At 43.9% G+C, this 21,222-nt stretch overlaps 1 protein-coding gene across 1 annotated transcript in view; it reads left to right on the top strand.

Moving 5' to 3' along the window:
* The window catches only part of NOX4 (NADPH oxidase 4), a 727,367-nt gene that overhangs the window by 141,079 nt on the left and 565,066 nt on the right, over positions 1 to 21,222 (top strand). Inside the window, exon 5 of the mRNA XM_086933983.1 lies at positions 19,415 to 19,512. Within this exon, the coding sequence (XP_086790109.1) occupies positions 19,415 to 19,512 (98 nt within the window). The remainder of the gene's footprint in view (positions 1 to 19,414; positions 19,513 to 21,222) is intronic.

Raw genomic sequence — 21,222 nt, 5'->3', positions numbered from 1 at the left:
GCGCATTCCATGAGCACCAGCGAAGGATCATCTGCAGATAGAAATTCACAGAATGCCGAGCCAGAGACGCCGAGACTCGAACCCGGCCCACTAGCTCCGAATTCGACAGCTTTGACCATTATGCCAAATCGTCTCCCCCCATTATAAAATAGAAATGCGAGACCCACATCGGACTCGAACCTGGGTCATGTTTATCCATGACCCCAACTCGGGGAGCAGTCGAATCACACACGCAGGCAGTGCCACAGCGCCAACTGCTGCCTGAGGGTGTAAAACCTTGCGCAACACACCCCCGTAACCGAGGCACATGCATGTAGTCAGAGCGCAATTCCAGGCGGTAACTACCCAGCGGAGTATTTAAAACATTCACTTTTCGAACATTTCCCTAGGAATACAGGAAACACCCCTACCGGAGGGGAGTGACAAACACCAGCATGACCACATACAGGAGAATGCGCAGGACCCACAAGCCCATTCAAAGGCTCGGGCCCCTCAGTAACGACCGGGGGAGACACAGGCACGTACAACAACACCACCCTCCCGGCCGCCCCCCCCCCCCCCCCTGTAGACCCATGGCACGCTACAGCAGCACCTAACCGGCCCCACAGGACCGGGGGAAGGAAGAGGGGGGGGGAATTTTTAGGCATAAGGCACCAGAGACCGCTAGAGCAGGTCCACACCCTAAAACCCCAGGGCCAGCTCACGCCGGCCCATCTTACCTGAACAGTGCTCTGGAGAGAATCGTGCAGAACAAAAAAAACAGGCTGATTGGTTGGGCCGGCCCGCCTCTTATAGAGGTCAGGTGGGACTGGTCGGCCATGTTGGGAGGGGGTGGGAGGTGGTTTCTTTTTGCTTTGGAGGGTTCTGTTGTGGAGCTAAAGCTCACTTTGTAACTCAGGGGGCGAGGAAGACTAACGAGGAGGTAATGATAAACCATGCAATCATACAACACAAATTAGTAATTTGATAAACGTGTAGTAACTTTGTACAACAGTAAACAACAAGTCAAATTGTCATTATATAAATAAAAAATGCATTTTTTTATTTGGAAAAGAAAAACCTACTAAACAGTGTTACATGTTCATGCATGCAGGTGGTAAGTAAGTGTGAGTAAACTGAAGAGAAAGATTAAAGTAACCCCAGACTGCACTGCTTCATAGTGCAGGAATGACCTTCCAAACACTGAGGTAAATCAATGGGACTTGGTTGACAAAGACTGATGTATGAGTGACTCTTATATTCCAGGAGTAAGACTAACACTCTCATGCGTGCTCCTGGAATTCTGGAGTTCTAGAGGAGTACTTCAAAGCAAAGTTTTGGTGTAATTGGTCTGATAGATTAGAAACAGACAATTCCTCTAAGGGATTACCCCTATACATTTTTATTTCCATTTGTATTGAAATCTATTTTTCCATCTAGGTCTAGATGGCTGTTGTTTGCATAGGTCGAAGTGGGCGAAGTCTATTGGGAATAACTGTCCCAAGTTCGCAAGAGTTTTTAATTTTACCAAAACTTTTTAAAAAATCAGTCATTGCTGCACCATTATTGCCACCTTAGGATGCTGCCTCAGGCTTAAAGCGAATGCATTTCCCACAGATAAGTTTATATATATATATTTTTTAATTTAAGGTGTTTATACTACAAGTTCTATGCAGTTACCTGTAGTTGAAAGGCCAGCAAAATGTAACAAAATGTGTTCTTTAGGTCTCGCCCTGGCGAAAGCGCGAAGCGCGCTCTCGCCGCGAGACTATAGTCGTCGGCTCAGCAGACAACGAGTGGAGACAAGAGATGGCCACGCGCAGCATTGAGACAGCATGGCAGAGTCAGATTACGATGCGCGCCTTGGGATTTGGTCGCCGCGTGAGCTTCTACCGTAGACAGCTTACGACGCGCGCCTTGTAAGTTACGGTTTCGTTTTTACTCGTTCATTCCCATGGCGTGGTGGAGAAGGGCAGCGGGCGGCGCAAGGCTCCTTCTCCCCTGCTCTTTGCCTCGGGCATAGTGCCATGCTCAAGATCTTCTCTCGGAGGAGACTCGAGGAGACGGACTTTGCAAGCACAGGGCTCTCGCTGGGAGGGGAAGGCGGGCTGGGGCTACCTGGATGTGTTCAGGACAAGGGAAGACATCCGTCGGCGGCTAAAGGATGCTGAGGGAGAGCGCTTCGTAAGGAGTACCGGGTCTCGCCTCTTATGCTAAAAGGTAGGGGCTGCTCTTCACTACTGGGGTATCTTTTTCTTGGGTTTCAAAGACGACCCGCGTACTAAACTAATCAACTCTCTAGAACGAGGTCTAGTCCCGTAGTGCTTTCAAGTTATGGAAGTCAGAGTAAAGTTCACCTTTGAACTGTACACTAAATGTGGCCCTGATCGGGGTTCCGTAACCCAATCAAAAAAATATAACAGTAAAATTAACCCTTGGACCCCGCCCCCTAAATAAAACTACCTTTCCCTCTAGCGCTGCTTGCAGTTTGCTCCTAAACGCCTTCCTCTTTAGGCAGACATTGCTCCATGAAAAAGCATGTGAGCACTTTTTTTCCTCGTTCGTGCAGTGCCTGTGTCTTCCTGCACTTGTGTCTGTGTCTTTCTGTCCCAGTGTGTTTCTTCCTGCCCCAGTGTCCGTGTTTCTTCCTGCCCCAGTGGCCCTGTTTCTTCCTGCCCCAGTGTCTGTGTTTCTTCCTGCCCCAGTGTCCGTGTTTCTTCCTGCCCCAGTGTCTGTGTCTTCCTGCCCCAGTGTCCGTGTCTTCCCGCCCCAGTGTCCATGTTTTCCCGCACCAGTGTCCGTGTCTTCCCGCCCCAGTGTCCCTATCTCCCCGTCCCAGCGTCCATGGCTTCCTGTCCCAGCGTCCATGTCCCATTTCCATGGAGCTTAATACATTTCGCATCCAACAGGTATGCAAGCGTGTTGTACATAGCTTTTCCCTTTCTGCCCTCTCCCTGCTTGCTCTGGCCCCAACCTTCTAGACTGCTTGCATGGTTCTCTCTGCCTCACCTTCTGTGATTCCATTCTGTGGCAGTTACTCCCTGGCCAGATGAGGATACGGTCCTGTTACTTCTCTGTCTGCTGTATTAAACGACTTACCTGCTACTTATCCGGATCCAGTGTCTTCTTTCTATTTACAACATTTTGGCGACTTCTGGACGGGAGCATCTGGCCAAATGCTGCTACAGCCTACGAGAAGACAATCAAAACAGTGATCCGTTCCTCGACGAACCCACGAGTGTCAGCGCTTTGAACTCTCGACGACTCCTTCTCCTGCAGCTGTTGGATATCGAGATTTTCCGGACTTTGTTTCTTTTTTTCGGCGTTTTTGCCTCGGTGGTTGCTGCCGATGACGTCACCTGACAACCAAGCCTGAGGTGCGTAGCAACCGAACTCAACGTCTTACTTGCGTCCTGCGTAGCCATAGCAACTGAATTACTGCTACCGCGAGTGGTGTCTCGTGCCTGGACAGCGCATTACCGCATCGCGTACCTGCTCGCACTGTACTTTCGGACGCCTCGCGTTGTCTACGTAAGGTCATTGACGTGACCTTCGTGACGACATACGCTGGCGGCCATCTTTGTTTACATCCGCAGTCCGATGCGAACAGTGCTTCAGTCCGATGCGAGCAATTCTTCACTAAAGGATTACACGATCTCACTTAAGATCGTTGGCACACAACAGTCCTACCACTCAAGTAAGCACGTTATTTAATACTTTTAACGCCTGGAAGTGTAGCGCTTTCAATTGGACAAAGGCTTCTATCTCAAAAAAAAAAAAAAAAAAAAAAAAAACGGATGTTTGTACATGATCTGCACTTACTCTAAGACATCGTTTTTACCGTTTGTATTGAGAGTTGAGTATCTCGTGGTCAATATTCATTATAATGGCGCAATCCATAAATATTGCTCTTCCTCCTCAGTTCCTGAGTGAACCTGGCAATCCTTCTACACCTTGGGAGGACTGGGTTATTATGTTCAATGACTACATTGAAGCCTTGGATGGGGAGGGTTTCTCTGCCAAACATAAGAAAGCTATTCTGATGACCACATTAGGTAAAGAGGGACAAAGACTTTTCAAATATTTACCTCAGGTTCTCTCTGCCACGTCACAGCCTTTGGATGAATTTGAAGAAGCAATTGCCAGATTGGAGAACAGATTTGGAAGGGAGGAAAACCTAATTCTTCAACGGTATAGGTTTTACAAGAACAAACAACTTGAGGGCGAAAGTATCGATGAATTTGTTGCTCGCCTTCGTGAGTTATCAGTCAAATGCAACTTTGGCCAAATGGCTGATGAGCATATCAGAGACCAATTGGTTGTACAGGTCAACAATAGGAAAATCCAGGAGCGCTTGTGGGCTGCTAAGAACCCCACTCTCAAAGTAGCAATCGAACTAGCCAAAGTGGTTGAGGAAAGCGAAAAATGTATTAAGGAGTTATCAAAATGTGGTTCCGACACCAAAGTTGCTGAAGTTTCCCATAAATTAGTGAATAGTGATATTAGTGATGACGAAGCTGCCGCTGTTGCGATTGTTAGAAAGAAAGGTTATGTGTTACAAAAGAAAAATTTGCCTCAACAGTCGTTCAGTAGACCACAGTCACAACCTGTTAACAAATTTGTATCTAAAATGTGCTCTAGATGTGGAAGTTACTCTCATTCTTCCGATGCAAAGTTTTGTTTCGCTAATAACAAAGAATGTTTAAAATGTGGTAAAATAGGCCATTTCGCAAAGGTTTGCAAGAATAGAACCAATCAGAGGGTTACTGTGGTATGTGACTACAATGAGTTGAAGCGTGATGTCAACAAAATATTGATTTTGTATGATTCGGTGTGTGCATGCGATGAGAAGCGAGAGCGTATTATTAAAGCAAAGTTTGTGATTGATGGGAAAAAGGTTGATTTGATGGTTGACACTGGGTCCAAGTGGACTATCATTCCCGCGTCTATGTTGCATGAAGTTTGGGGTAACAAAGATTTGGAAGACAGTGATATTTTTCCATCCGGATACCAGGGTGAAAAAATCAACCTCCTTGGTTATTTCAATGCCATGATTGTTTTTAAGAACAGGTCAACCCAGGGCAAGATTTATGTGTCTGTGGATGGTCCTGCAATACTGGGTCGTTCTCATCAGTACGACCTACACATTATTGTCAATCCCAGAGCTGATGAACCCGTTCTTGTTGTGGATGATTGTTACATTGATGACATACTTGCCAGTCACAGTCAAGTTTTTCGTGAGGAATTGGGTGAGCTACAAGGGTACACACACAGGATACTCCTAAAGGAGGGCAGTATCCCCGTACAGCACAAAGCGCGGCGTGTTCCTTTTGCCTTGCGGGCTGAGGTTAAGGCTGTTCTTGATGAGATGTTACAGGGAGGTATCATCGAACCGATTGAAGCCTCCCCATGGGTTTCTCCCGTTGTTATCTCGCAGAAACCTGATAACAAGATCCGTTTCTGTGTTGACCTACGCTCTTTGAATAAATGTGTGGTGGCCGATGTTTTCCCTTTACCCAATATAGGCGAATTAGTGTCCACCCTTAAAGGAGCTAGGTTTTTCAGCAAACTAGACCTTAAGCACGCCTATCACCAGATTCGTCTGGATGATAGCTCCAAACATCTTACAGCTTTTATCACGGGCGAGGGAACTTTCCAGTTTACTCGCTTACCTTTTGGCCTAATCTCCGCTGCCAGTGTTTTCCAGCGCATGGTTTCTGAAGTGTTCAAAGGGCTAGATAAAATTATCTTCTTCCAAGATGACATTCTCATCTTTGGCAATACATTGGAGGAGCACAATGATGTTTTACGCAGTGCTTTAGGGAGAATCGTAGATGCTGGTCTCACGTTGCGCCGAGAAAAATGTGCGTTTTTGGTTGAGGAGGTTGAATATCTGGGTTTCTGTCTTTCTGCTGAGGGTGTAAGACCTAAGAAAAATCTTTTAGAGGCTATTGAGCTGGCACCTCCTCCTGTAGATAAAGAACAACTCAGGTCCTTCATGGGGCTAATTGAGTTTTATTCAAAGTTTGTCAAAGATTTCTCCTCGAAGACTGCTCCTTTAAGAGTTTTATTAAAGAAAGGAGTCAAATTTTCTTGGACGAGTGAGCAAGAGTCTTGCTTTAACTGTATCAAATCTGAACTTAAGTCCTCAGGTGTTCTCACTCCTTTTGACATTAGACGACCTTCCATTCTGATGGTTGACGCAAGTGGTGTTGGCCTTGGAGCTGTTCTTCTTCAGAAACATGAGTGTGGCGAAAAAACTATCGCTTTTGCCTCGAAACCTCTGTCATCCTCTGAGGTCAACTATTCTGTTATCGAGCGGGAAGCTCTTGCGGCTGCGTGGGGGGTTAACTACTTTAGAACATATCTGTGGGGTTCTCGGTTTGTTCTTCGCACGGATCACAAACCCCTTGTAAATGTTTTGGCACCTGGTGGTACAGGCAAGGGCTCCCCTAGATTGGCCAGGTTGGCTTCTCGTCTTCAGGATTACCAGTTTGAGGTCGAATTTGTTCACGGTTGGAGGAATGTGCAAGCCGACTGTTTGTCGCGCCTCCCGGTTTCTTCTCCTAAACCTGGGGGTTACTTGAGTGAACAGTGTGATGATAAAGCTGTTGCTTCCTTACATGATGTCGTGTCGTTGTGTGAGAGTTCCTTTTCAGCTGAGGAATGGTCCAAGGGTATGGATGAAGATCATGTTTTGAAAGCTGTTGTCAATCTTGTTCTCAAGGGGGCAAGAAGAGAAAGTACCTTAGAACCAGCTGTCAGACCCTTTCTTAAAGTTGTTAATGAGTTGTCTGTGTTCGGGAAAAATGTACTCATGAGGGGTGATCGCTACGTTCCTCCAAGCTCTTTGAGGGGTAAGATCCTCAGTTTAGCTCATGAGGGCCATTTGGGCCAAACTCTTACTCAGCGGCGTGTAAAGGAAAACTTTTGGTGGCCCTCAATCGACAGCGATGCTGTAGATTGTGTGGTCAAATGCTCCTTGTGCATGGAAGGGGAGAAGCGTCTCAAGGTTATTGGTTCCCAATCTGTTGGCAACATTTCCTTTAAAAGCTTGCCTTGGCACACAATATGCTTGGATTTCATTGGCCCGATGTGTGAACTACCATTAAATCAACGTTTTGCCGTTGTCATTGTTGACTGCTTTTCCAAGTGGTTGACTGTACGTTTCATGAAGGAGATCACAACTGACTCCACTATTCGTTTCCTCAAATCTGTTTTTGTGAATGAGGGTTACCCTTCAGTTCTAATTACGGATAACGGCACCCAACTCACCTCTAACAAAATGGCCTGTTTCTTGCGTGAATGTGGCATATCTCATCACCGCACCTGTCTTTATAATCCCGAAAGCAATGGTCTGTGTGAAAGGATCAATCGTCTGGTCAAGGGTGTGATACAAATGTCAGTTGCTAGCGGGTGTTTTTCTGACGAGCATGTGCAAGAGCTGGTTTGGGCTTACCGCTCAACACCCCATGGGCAATCTGAAAAATCCCCTTTTGAACTGATGCGTGGGCGTTCCCCTGTGTCCAGGCTAACTCCTTCCTGGTTGAAAGTTGATAGTAAGCTTTCTCCTCCTTCAAATGCTTCCCCTCTTCCCATATCCACTGGTGATTTAGTCAAGGTTAAGCCAGGTCGCTGCTCTAAGGGCCTCTCTAAGTTCAGTGGTCCCTTCCGAGTTGAGAAAGCCTTTCCTCATTTCGTTTTACTTGAAAATGGTGCTAAGTGGAACTACAGAAGGGTTGCCTTATATCAGAAGAAAGTCTCCAATGCCCAAGATCCAAATCTCTATTCTTCTGAGACAGGTTGCAGTGGCTATATGTTGTCTGCTCGACGGGATTCTGATTTGTGTGACTCACCTGCTGTACGGGAGGAGGTGGGTGGTGGCGATGCTCCTTCATCTGTGTGCGATGATGTGCTTGGGAGTTCTGATATTACTTCTGGTGTTCCTTCTTCCTCAAGGTGTCCTCGTTCCCGCCATCCTCCAGCTTACCTGAGTGACTATGTTCAATAATGTTTGTTACTGATATTTTGCTCTTTCTTTCTCTCATTTTTGTTTTGTATCCAAAGGGGGGAGATGTGTTGTACATAGCTTTTCCCTTTCTGCCCTCTCCCTGCTTGCTCTGGCCCCAACCTTCTAGACTGCTTGCATGGTTCTCTCTGCCTCACCTTCTGTGATTCCATTCTGTGGCAGTTACTCCCTGGCCAGATGAGGATACGGTCCTGTTACTTCTCTGTCTGCTGTATTAAACGACTTACCTGCTACTTATCCGGATCCAGTGTCTTCTTTCTATTTACAACAGGTATGCAAGCGCCACAAATCCTTCTGCCTCTGAGCGAAAATCTTATGTTGCCAGAAGGACCGACAGATGAAAAGGGGGGAAATTAAGAAAAAATGCGTAATTATTTGCACTTTTATGAACCCCAGGGTCCCTTAATATTCATTATTTAAAACAGCAACAATTACAAGTTGATGAGCGTTTTCGAGCCACCAGCTCACTTCATCGCTGCCAAATTAAGCGTGGATCATTTGCCACAGAAGAGTGCCCCCCGAACTGTGAATCAAGCGTGTGGGGGCGGGTCTGGTCCAGATTAAAGTCTGAAGTAAATCTGCATGCCCCCTCATTCGCGGCCCCCCCCCCCCTCCACCCCCTCGCCAATGTTTTGGCACCTTCTATGCAGGGGATCTCAGACAGATTCTGTAAGGTTCTTACGTGGGCCGGTGTTAGGAGATGTCAAGTGGGCTCGGGCACAGTCAGAAACACTTTATGAAGTCTATTGTAAGGCTACTGTACTTGTGATAAATCGGATGTGTTCAAGATGTTGGAGTTTCGCAGTTTCTTAGCATTTCACCTCAGTATTGACTGTGTGTTCTTTCATGTATGTGTCCTTGTGTATCTATGTAAGTATATATGCATATATGTGTGTGTAACTGAATGCCTATATGTGCTTGTCTGTAAGTGGCTCTGTGTGTGGTGTGCGTGCATGTAAGCCTATCGGTGCCGCAGTTTCTGGGAGTTTCACTATACGAATGTCTGTATGTGCATGTGTGTACTATGTTTCTGTTTGTGTTTTCTGTGCATATGTTTGTGTGTGTGTTTGTAGGTGCGCACGCGCGCATATGATTCTGTAACTGCGTTAGTGGGTTTCTGTAAGTTTCTCTATGCGAATGTCTGTGTGTCCTGTGTTACTGTGCGTGTGTATTTTCTGTGCGTGTCTCTTTCCTTTTATTTTAGGTTTTGCTTAGCTCTGGACAGCCGCCATCCCCTCTTTACAACCTGTTGGAAGGACAGGAACTGCCCGCAGGATTAATGGGATAGTCAAAGTTTGTCAGGTCCCCCCTCTCATGGAATGGCTATGAGAAGGGTGGAGGTTTCCAGCTTTACTGGAGACCCGAGAGCAGCAGCGCATGTGTTATGCGGTACAGCTTAGAATATGCAGTTTGACAGTAGGCTGCTCCTTGTTATTTCTGAGCCTTCCTCTTGTTTTTAGGGCTTGTGTTTTCTCCGTTGATGTCACACACTTGTGTGTCTGTGCCCTCTTTTATTTCGGAGCCCTATACTGTGCTCCCGCCACGTGTGAGTTCCCTGGTGACACCCTCCTCTCATCGTGTAGGCGATGGGAGTTGAGGGGTGTTCTTGTAGTGGGAGCGGGCGACAGGGGTGGGCATTACACCTATGTGGGAGGGGATCAGGGGCTCAGTCTTGTCGTGGCTGGTTGCTGGTGTCCTGGCTGCAGCTTGTTTACCTTGTTACATTGATACTGGGACTGGCCAATTGTGTTGTAAGCTGTGTAAAATCTCCTGCAACGTTCTAAAGCAAAGTGAAGGCTCTGTTAGCTGGTGTATAGAGCTTTAATAAATCATTTTTTGTCTTTTTATTGGTACTTAAAATTGCTGTACGTACAAAGAGCACTTATATTGGGACATCCATCCCATTTTAAGGTTTAGATCGTATGCATCATATCACATACTACAATCTTAACTAACAGTGAACAAATAGGTACATATTGTCCGTTCTACAGACCTCGGTATGTCTGCCACGAATCCTAGTGTAATTTTATGTGTGAATAAATACATTTACCAGTGCAAATTCGCATTTTGTTACCCACAAAGTTGAATTTCTACTCTTAAATACTGCAGTTTGTGCATCTGTGTGTCACTTAGGTGCAGAAATAGCTTTTTAAATCAGTCCCTCTATTTTAAGGTATGTAAATATATTGCTAATATTGTTTGACCTTGCAGAGGTACTGCAATAATCTGACCCTATAACCCAATGAAGCTAGCACCTTTTCACAACAAGCATTTGCAATGCAATAGGTCTCGCATTTACGCGAGTTTAAGCTATTGGCATTGTAAATGACAATGCCTTTTATCTATGTTTTTACAAACCAAAATATAAATAAAAGGCATTGTAATTTACAATGCCAATAGCTCAAACTTGCGTAAATGCGAGACCTATTGCAATGCAAATGCTTGTTTTAACTACATGTCTAACCCTGCGCCCACACTCACTGTCCCCACCCCATTCTAAAAATAAATACATGCCAGCATTTGTAAAGTGCACAGCTACCTCCGACGGAGGTGTCCATTGGGAAGATTATGCAAGCTATTGCCCAGAGTCACATGGTGCTGGGCTATCCCACCTGCCAAAACCGGGATCGAACCGTGAACCCTGTGGTCAGGAGTTAGGCACGCTGGCCGCTGCCCCACACCTCTACTCAAAACACAGTTGACATCCTTTTTTGCTAGTTGTTTGTGGCCTAATATGTCATTCTATGTGTGTGTGCTGTCTGTAACCGTGTGTGTGTGGCGACAATATATATTTTGATTATTGCTGCCAAACAGTGTCTGTTTAGAGGAATGCCTGCGGGCGCACTGTTTGTTTGTAGGTATGTAACGCCGTGTATGTGTGTGTCTGCATGCTTGTGGTTCTGCATGCATGTTTATGTGTCTGTTGATTTTTGTGCTTTGGTGTCTTTTGGTGTGCTTGTTTGGTGTGTGCATTGATACCCGTATATGTGTTGCTTTCCGTATATGCTGACATTCATCTGTGTTCAAATTTGGGTGTCTATGTGCTATTCCAATGTCAATATTAAGTTTAGTTAAAGTTTAGCGGGTTCTTCAGCTGCTAGGACATGCTACTGTTAGTGGCAGTGGCAGTTCAATATTGAAAGAACAAATACAAAAGATGTATTTATTCGTGGAATGGCTATGAAATTTTATACCTACAACGTCTTCAAAGCTAATTGAAATAGAAGATATAAGGGTACCAGCAGAGGCCATCCACTTTGTACCATTTACTAGGCATGTTTCCATTTTTAGAAATACTCGTTTCATCATGCACCATCGCTGGGAACAATAGGGTCCATGTCAATTCTGAAGATATTCAGTTATGCCATTATTAAATGCCAGTGACAACAGTGTATTTTATTTTATTTTTATTTTGTGTCTTTTCGTCTAACTACACAAATTATAAAAAGTAAATCAGTTGCCAAAAAGAAAAAAAAAACATATAAAATTAGATTGCTTTTATAGTGGGCTCAAGGGAGGAGAGGAAATAATAGAAATATTAGTAATAGAAAAAGCCTTGAACGATAGGCCTGGCTTTAAAGGAATGTTGTATGGTAATGTGAAGCATTCCTAGTAATTTGCATGGGAATAGATATGTATTGGTGTGGAAGCAAAGAGCTGCATAAAATATTGGTATAGGTTAAAGGGTCAGGAGACGGTTGCACTGTCAAGCCAGACATAAAAATCCATGTAGGTTAATGACTGCTCGCCTCCCATCTGTGCCGCTACCAGAGAAAGACACCATCAATTATCTAGTTATCTAAGACATTTTAATAGTATTCCATTGTCATGTGTGTGCCCCTGAAAGTTAAGGCACAGCCATCTGCATAAATAAGCAAAAAGATCACAACTGCATGAAGGGAAAGCTCTTGTTATTGTAGAATCACACCACCTCTGTCCAATTAAAACATGTACTCCAGGCTCCCAACAATTGGGAGGAGCCAAAGCCACTCTCTAGTGATGCTCACATTATTGTCTGGCGGCAGCTGCTCTTTCAAGCTAGACCATAAAAAGTTGATTTTTATCAGATCTATTCCCAAAACATATAATGAGAATACAAATAATATCTCTAAAAAGTCTAACAAATATTCTAAAATGAGTTTCAATTATAATGCTCCCTCTATCTCACTTTTTCTTACCCTCTAGCCTACGATTAAGTAACTGTAAGAAAGTGAATTATTAATTGGGGTGGATGGTTGTCCAATATAGTTAGGAAGATCACTAACTTGTCAGAACCAGGCAAAGGTTTCAGCAGCGGCTGCTCCTTCGTAATGACGGAGGAACATCGCCCCACTGCTCAAAGCCAACAGTTGAAAAATAAAACGATAATAAAATGATTTTATTATCATTTTATTTTTTAAGTGACTGGCTGTGCCATGTGTGTGTAGGGAGGGACAGGCCTGGACCATGGCAGGGAGGAGGAGTGGTGAGCACTCTAAGTGTGCATGTCAGTTTGGCCAGCCGTCTTAAGACAGCCAAACTGACATGCACACTTAGGTTTCTTCAACCCAGCTGTGTTTCACAGCCAGGTGGAGAAATGGCACAGACTCCCTGTGCCTGAGTGAGCATAAAATCAGCCCGCTCAGACCAATCCCGGCACTGCTCTCGTATGAGAGCAGCGTCTGGATTGGATGAGTAGTCTATGATGGTGTCCCAAGGACTGCTGGGTACAGCAGGAGAGCAGAGGAGCACCGAGGCACGAAGCGGCAGGCAGCATCAGGTGAGTCTGTTTTTTTTAATTCTTAATAATTCCACCATTGCCCAAGCCCCACCACTGTATATGTGCTTATGCCACAATTGGGTTTCAGTAATTTACACCTGAAGTCAACTCCTGGTAGCAAAGGCACAGATCAGACAGGCTTAATTCATAGAATATGTGTAAAGCATTTAGAACTACCAAAACAGTTAAAAAGTCAAAGACACACAATTAAAAATCCCACACCAATCTCTAACAACAGAGAAAAATGTAATATGCAAAATGAAACTTAAACAGAAAAAATCCAAAATAGGCAATATGGGGAAAAAGACATTTGTATATTTAAACATTTAGGTTGAAAACGAGCCAATAAATAGTCATTGTAAGTTAATGATCTCCGTAGACTAGAACCAATATGTAATTTCAGGCTGACCGCGTCTGATACACCAAGTGGACTGTCCCTATGAAAATCTGGAATCAAAAAGTTTAGAAAAATGTTTACGTACCTCTTCAGAGAGAGACTTTATCTGTTTTTTGAAGAAAAGCATTAGAATTTCTTCAAAGTCTCACAATGCAGAATTATCGAGAAAAAAATTCTTCCTGAGCCTGACGCCACCGAAACTGTTTTGATCACCGTGTAACTGAAGGCTTGATACCCTAAGTAGGTTGGGCTCCTGGGAGAATTAGAGATTTTGTGCTAAAAACTTTCTAAGTCCTAAGGCAGAATGGGATGTAGTCATTTTTTGAAGGTGCCGAGGACTCTGCGTGGAACTAAGCTGATATCTACTCCAATACCATGGAACTGCTGGTAGGATACTTTTCCAAACTGGTCTCGCTGTAGCTCAGGAGGAAAAGATATTTAAAGTCTCCAAACCTTTTGTCTGATACCCAAACAACTTCAGGAGTAGACTGATAGGCCTCCATGACCTCAGGGGAAACACCTAGAGTCTTTCAGGATGACAGACATAGACGGACAGCAAGCTTCAGTCCTCTTGCAGTTGTTGTGTCCCTGTTGCCACACATGAGGTTAGCCAACTAAACCTTGGAGTCCACATCTTTTTCCTAATTCAAGAGATAGCACGCCAGGCCTTCAGGTTGCATTACAGGACCCAGACAGTAGGTAAATTCCTCCTTCTGTTCTTCTACAGGTCCAGAACATACTCTGGGGATGGTTCTTCAGGGGGGGCCACATTTATGCTTGGCGCAAGTTATTGGCTGGGGGTGACTCCTGGCTCTTCCCTAACTAATGGGGTAAAGGTTCCTTGTGCAACCCTACCCAATTGTACAGTGGTTCCTCTCGGGCCAGCTGAAACAATCCTACAGTGCATCTTATTCCCAAAATCCAAGAGAGGGAAATTCGTAGATAGCAAAATGTGTCTACCTTGACAGAGAACGTGTGCCCATCCAAAGATGTGTCCGCCCACTGGTGGTCACACAAACTCGTTTTTGGGGTAGCTTCATTCCTACTGGGTTTGTTGCCCACATGACTGGGGGGGAACAAAAGGCGGCTCCCCTCAGGCATCCCTTGCTTTTGCTTGTAAAAATTGAAATACCTTTTCTGGGTCCACCTTAACTAATCTTCTTGCAAGGGGAAGACAAGCATTGGCATAGCTAATAGATTTCGCCTTTTGGACCTTATAAGTGTTTAACCATGCAGCACTTTATACTGGGTGCTGCGCTGCTAGGGATTAAGAGCAATTTCACAACCATCTAAACTGAGGCATTGGTAGCAATGAGGCAATACTTGGGTTCACCGTTCCTAGAGAGCACAAGCATTTGCAATGTAATAGGTCTCGCATTTGCAAGTTTACGCTATTTGCATTGTACATGACAATGCCTTTTATTTATGTTTTAAAGTCCAAAACATAAATAAAAGGCATTGTTATTTACAATGCCAATTGCTCAAACTTGCGCAAATGTTAGACCTATTGCATTGCAAATGCTTGTTCTTTGTTGAAATATTTTTCTCTGGAGCCATTGTGGTCTTTATATGACACTATTACCTAGACACGGTGGTGCATGGGTGCTACACATACAACGTAGCCAACCTTGATTGTAGTTTTATCAAAGAAGTGACACACATTTTGCCCCTCATCTGTGACATCGTAGGGGTGTCCCATTGCCTATTCACCCCCTGAATACCTTCCGATTTTCTGCAGAGGAGCCATGGAAAGGGGAAGAACTGAAAACTACAAACCTAGCTCTTAGTACCTTGACTACTTTCCCTTATTGCTGTTGTTTACAAGATGCATGAGAAAATGGGCTGCAAGGACAGTGAAGGGTATAGCAAAAGGCATTCCGGGGGTTTCACCTGGCTACCTGGAATTGACGTCCATGAGTATACATCGTCCATGCATTTTTTATTAATTGGTGTGATATCATGAATAATATCCAGCACAGCCACTCTCAACCATTCACTCATCCGTTTCCTCATTCATTTGGTTAATTACTCTAGAATGAAGGTGAATTTACAACAGCACAAAGCGGCAGACAATTGACCATGGCTAACATTGCCAAACCACTGCTTTATGGGGCTGATCGCTTGTTCCGGGGCCTCCTTTGTGTGACTGAGGGTGAGTAATGAGTCCCGGCTCCAGGCGTTGATTGTAAATCTCACTCATCTCAGCCCCCTCCACCTCCTGGCAGCAGGAGCCACCCAGAGTGATTGTGCGAATATAATCAACAGCTGGGTGAAGAAGTGTTAATTCACTGTCGGTGTCATGGGGTCATCTCAAGGACAGTGGAGCCACTGGAAAGCTCGGTAATCAAAGTCAAAACCAACACAGACAAATGCAATATTTCTGATTTTACTCCAATGCCAGGATGCGGCTCAAAGCTGGCACATTGTTGCGGACATAACTTTCTCATGATGGCTGAGTTTTCATGAGGCTTTAGCAGGCAATGAAAAAACAAATGTTGTCCCATGAACTGAAATGAAAATGTGAAATGAAGAAGGAAAGCCACTTGGGAGTCATACTGTTCTCGGAAAGGTATGATTCCCAAGTGGCTGCCTTTAAAAGTTTAGCAACTAGATATTAAGGTTTCCCATAAAATATCTTCTTTATAGGAGCGTATATAATCATTGAACCAGCAAGAAAATGAAAGTGAGTGTGAGCAGGCAAATGTAAACAAGCGCGGCCACGTTAATTTAACACAGATGGCCCCTGCGCGCCACTGCTCGCTCCCGCAAGGAGGGTGCCGCCACTAGCATCTCCTAGAGCAGCGCATGTGTGCTGCTCTAGGCTCCACCCAAAAAGAACTCCCTACACCCAGGCCATTGTAGGTGGTTTTGGAGCAGTTTTTGCACCTCTTTGACACCTGATTGAGGTCAGGTATAAGCTGAACAATTGTTGGAGCACTAATTCATATTAGCCTCTAGCAGCTTCAGGGATGGTAAAGGTAACTTTTTAAAAGTTGCATTCCCATACCACAGATTTAAGAAAATTCAAACTTCGCACTTAAATTGGATTTGTATTAAATATAAAACTAAGGGCCTAATTAAGAGTACAGCAGTACTTGGGCCTCTGTACTCATGGTAGCTGTCTGATCACATTACAGTGTGGCAGTCAGACCACCCCAAGACTGCCAGCTCTGCTGGTATCAAGGATCCTGCTGTGCCAATGGTCTGCAACCAACCTCAATATGCTGGTGGTGCTGAGGCCGGCACCACCAAGCATATTACAACCTGGAATTCCACCGTCCATTTCATGGTAGTGAGCCTGCCATGAAAAGGGAAGTGGGCAAGCAGGAAAGGAGGCCTAACAGGGCCCCCAGCTGATTGAGGGCCTAAGGGTGCATGCAGGGGGGCATAAGTTGTCCCCCCTGAAAATGCACTTTTGTTTCTGCACGGTGTGGCATGCACAACATGGTGCACGCCACACTGTGCAGGAACGTGCAGCAGGCACTATTACAGTGGCGGTCTGCTGTTAAGGCTCTCTTATGAGCCTAGCAGACCACCAACATGAGACCGCTGCAGCACCACCCCCGCCAGGGATGACACTTGTAATCTGGAAGGGGGGTGCACTATGGGCTTGGCGGTCCTCCTGTAGGCGAAGCGGTGGCGGGCCGATATGAGGACTGCCAAACTCGTAATCAGACCCTTCGTCGGTGAATGGAATCTATAGCTGGTACAGGTCAAAATTATAGATTAAAGTGTATAATTTATGCTTTGACTTTTCCCATGTGCCAGTTACAGTGTGACAAGTGACAATGTCGTTTTGGGCTTAGTCGCTAGGGTACTATGACATTTCTAATGTTACACATATTCCACTCTGAAATCTCAAGCAGCCAACCTTGTCTGCAGCAGGTTGTGTTTATGGATGACCAGATCAAAATTAAAAAATAGGTTTTCCTCCCTGCCTTTAGGTCTGTACAGCAGGGTTCAAGCTGCTTCTGTTATGGTACGCAGGCTAGACCCAAAGTCACATTTTCCCTACCACTGTAGTGGATTGCACAATAGATTTTGCCGTCCGCAGGTAAAATTTAACTTTGTACGCCATGGGTGTAGATTCTATACCATATACTATGGACTTATAGGAGGGATGAATAAGCCTATCAGGTATTAGACATGTTTTAAGTGTGAGAATACTGTTTTAGTAAAGTAAGTATGTTTGGTGTTCATAGCATACTTAAAACAAGCATTGGCATAGCCAATAGGTCTCGCTTTTGGGACCTTATAAGTATTTACCCATGCAGCACATTATCCTGGGTCAAGATCTCCGATGAAGGACAAAGAGGCAATGCTCAGATTTAACTTAGTTTTTCCTAGTCTTCTGAAGACTGCCAATATTTAAACTTACTGAAATAACCAGGCATGGTTTCCATGGAACACTACATTCATGAGGACACTCAATGTACAATTACTGAGACATATCAGAAAGACTGTATGTCACTCAGAGCCTGGTGGGATGCTAAAAGCTGCTGTGTAAAGTGCTGACGGTTTCAGAAAAGGAGAGGGCATTTTTAGATTACTTACCACACCCAGCCAAGGGTAACTTCATTCTGGGCAATCATTCTGAAAATTAATCCCTTCCTCTCCTAAAGGACCTGACTTTGGTGGATGACTTCTTCTTGGGCAAAACACTACTCACTGGCCTCCAAAAAGACACCAACACCAATCAAAGTAATTCTGTAAGCAAAACACGACTAATCACCAACCAAAGAAAGTTTAAGCACACCTTCCTACATTTTAAGAACAGCCTTGTTTCTCTTTACACTGTGGGAACCAGTTCAAATTCTGCTGTGTGATAAGATACGCAACCAAATAACTACCATGCCAGTAAAATCTGCCACTTCCGTGGCACCAGAACTAATGGGAGTGCATTCCTGGCTGCACAAGAAATCCAAAAGACTTAAAGAATGCCCTCAGCAACAGGTATTCTTTACTCAGACAGACAGGGGCAACCTCCCTTCACATGTTAGACTTGCTCCCTTGCTGATGCAATTAGGGAAAGGTCTAATAGCGCCCTTCTTCAAACTGTGTACAATCTTAGACTGCATCCTTCCCTCCCTCTACCTCAGTGCACTGATGTGTTGCATGTCTTCTATTTATTCATGCTTCGTGCTTCTTGCCCTCAGTTCTCATTTTAAACATACTTGCATGTATTTGTAATGTCACAAGTCTAGCAACTGGATCCTTACATGAGACCATGTACAGCTATTAGCTTCCTTTGAAGGGTAGGTTGGAGCTGTATAATAAGTACTACAAAAACACCCCTTCACCTGACGTGGTATGCTGAAGAGTCATTCCCAACAGGAGGAGACCCTACAGGTCAGTTAGTAGCTTCCTATCACATACACCCCCCAGAGATTGAAACAAAGACGTCTACCATCATGGTATACTTACTCCACTAGCTTTAATTAAAGGGTTTGAGTCAACAGCACTGCTGATATTAGAATCGACCATGTAATGGTAAAACTTTGCTTGAAACCGGCACAGACTTTTCCAATTACAAATAGCAAAATATAAAAAATGTATGCAAACTCAGCTTCAATTTCTTGCAGAGCAAAAAACACGACTGCAACATTGCCCGACAAAAAGTAATACCATACTGTATGCAGTGCAACTGCAGTCCAACTGTGTCTAAACACGCGTGCAGTCTGCTCTTTTTGGAAACACGTACTTGTGCTTGTGGCGTGCCCCTGCTCGCTCCCACAAGGTGGATGCCGCCACAAGCACTAGTATGTGCTTCCAAAAAGAGCAGAGCGTCGGCTAAAGGTCCTCCTATGCAACGCATGCACGCTGTGTAGGCGAGACCTAAACATTGAGGGTACATTTTTAGTACCCTCATTTGCTTGGGGAAACTGTGTGTACATTGATAGCTACTGGCAGATTTTCTGCTGAATAATTTCTCTACCACAGCTGCTATTTCCATGGTGAATAGTTTCTTTAGTGGAAAAACAATTCTAAATGTATTTGTGCCCTCATGGCATAGTATGTAAATCTGTCAAATCTGACTACCAAATTCTATGATTGTGTAAAGGAAATTAGTTTGTTTTGTAAGTAATCAAATATATACTATAACATTCAATATGTTTTATCGGGCACTGTTTCTTGACAGTCATTGTTTTACTATATATTAACTGTTATGAAATAAGCCTTTACTTGAAATTGTGATTTTAGCTTGTCTTGGGCTGCACTTAATTTCGTGTTTTTGTTATTTTTTACATAGCAGTTCATGTTGGAGCTCACATGATAAATGCCTTCAACTTTTCTGTGAACTACAACAAGGACTTTCCAGGACTCAATGTTGCAAGTTACGAGAATGAGGTCAGTAAGTACTGGTGTAAGACTATTTTAAGTCAGTTCCAGAAAAATTGTTCAGTGTGTTGACATGTTCTACTTTTGCTTTTGACAAGTGCAGATATTAATCTCAAGATTGATATTTACAGGTTGGATTTCCTCGCATAGATGCCGCCTGGCCCAGTCATATCACTTCATACAAACTAACTTCTATGTGCAATGCTATCCACCTAGCTTTTCCATCAATAAATACTTGAAAGGTTTCAAGATATAGTCCATTTATTTTATTTTATGTTTGACAATCTGCAAAAGCTAAATTATACAATGTTTTGAGTACTTACAATATTGTCTAATAAAGCCATTTTTAAAACAAACGGTGGTTACAAAGGTGTTGTATTATGTTTTGTTTTTATGCCTTGAACTTACCCTCTCATATGTACTTAGATCACTAAGTGAAAATCGCAATAAAAAGTGTCATTAGGTCTCGCATGAAAGAATGCAGGCGCTGCCGTTTGCAAGGTATTTTATTACCTTCCAGTGGGCTTATAGCCTCCCATTACATACCATTGATTAGTTTCATTGTCTCTCTCATTTGCTTGCTTCTCTTTGGTCAATGCTTGCCGGCTTCTGTTCCTCTTTGTCTGTTTGACTCTTCCCTCAAGCATGGCTCGAGCATTTTTATCCATCCACTTCTTGCCTCGTGAGAGCTACTATTTTCTTTTAGTTGAAACATTTTGCAAAGATGAAGTCCAGTAGCCGAAATGTAGTTTAAGATGGATGTATAGCCGAAATGTAGTTTAAGATGGATGTATTTAGCTTTAGTTACAGGTTGGTAAGTTCATGTAGGGCAGCCCTACCAGGAGCGGCCTGCCTGCTGCTCAGCCCATACTCCAACTGTCACCTCACCTCACCTCACCGGCACCCAGATATTCCATTCAGCATCACCACACCAATATTTCATGCAGCACATTCACAATGGCTGAGCAGCTAGGGAGAAAGCAACAGGAGAATTAAATATACAGGATACTACATATCCCGCCCTTTATATAACACAAAAATGAAACTGCAAAATGGAATAAAGTATTGGCAAGAAGATCAATTAAACAGAAATATGCTAAAGTACACAAATGCAAGAAGTGAAAAAAATAATTAACCAGAAGAACCATAATAAAACATGGCAAAAAATTGAGTAAGATAGACAGCTGAATAAAGAGCAACAATATAGCATTGAAAATATATTACGAAGATGCATAGGTATATATACAAGAGAAAATTGAGAAGATGCATAGATAAATATACAGGATAATACATCATGCATCCTCCCCCTCGAAACATTTCTTAAAATATGGCATAAAATATGGCAGAAGAAACAATATGTTAGATAAATGACACAATCGTACCTTTGACTACGACCAACCACACCCACTGGCCAGACAGGCATGAGGGGAGGCTCAGCACAGCACAATATGAACTATCCGTACGAATGACTGACACAGACATGTGTAACATGGAAGTAGTAGAATTAGTACACCCGACCAAACGTCCCCAAGACAAGGGTGAGTGGAGAAATCACAGGTGACACTCACACTCAATCAACATCCTTAGATGAAGGACAAGTATTGGAACCAAGCAATGATCTCCAATGTCACAATCACTAGAGAAAAAAATGCTGGTGTAAAGCACCCAATATGAATGAAAAAAGAAGCTTATCCATATGAGATTGCCCAAATTGTCCAG

This window comes from Lissotriton vulgaris, chromosome 8 (genome assembly GCF_964263255.1).
Source record: "Lissotriton vulgaris chromosome 8, aLisVul1.2, whole genome shotgun sequence".
Classification (NCBI taxonomy): domain Eukaryota; kingdom Metazoa; phylum Chordata; class Amphibia; order Caudata; family Salamandridae; genus Lissotriton; species Lissotriton vulgaris.
This window is presented reverse-complemented; position numbering and strand designations above follow the sequence as displayed.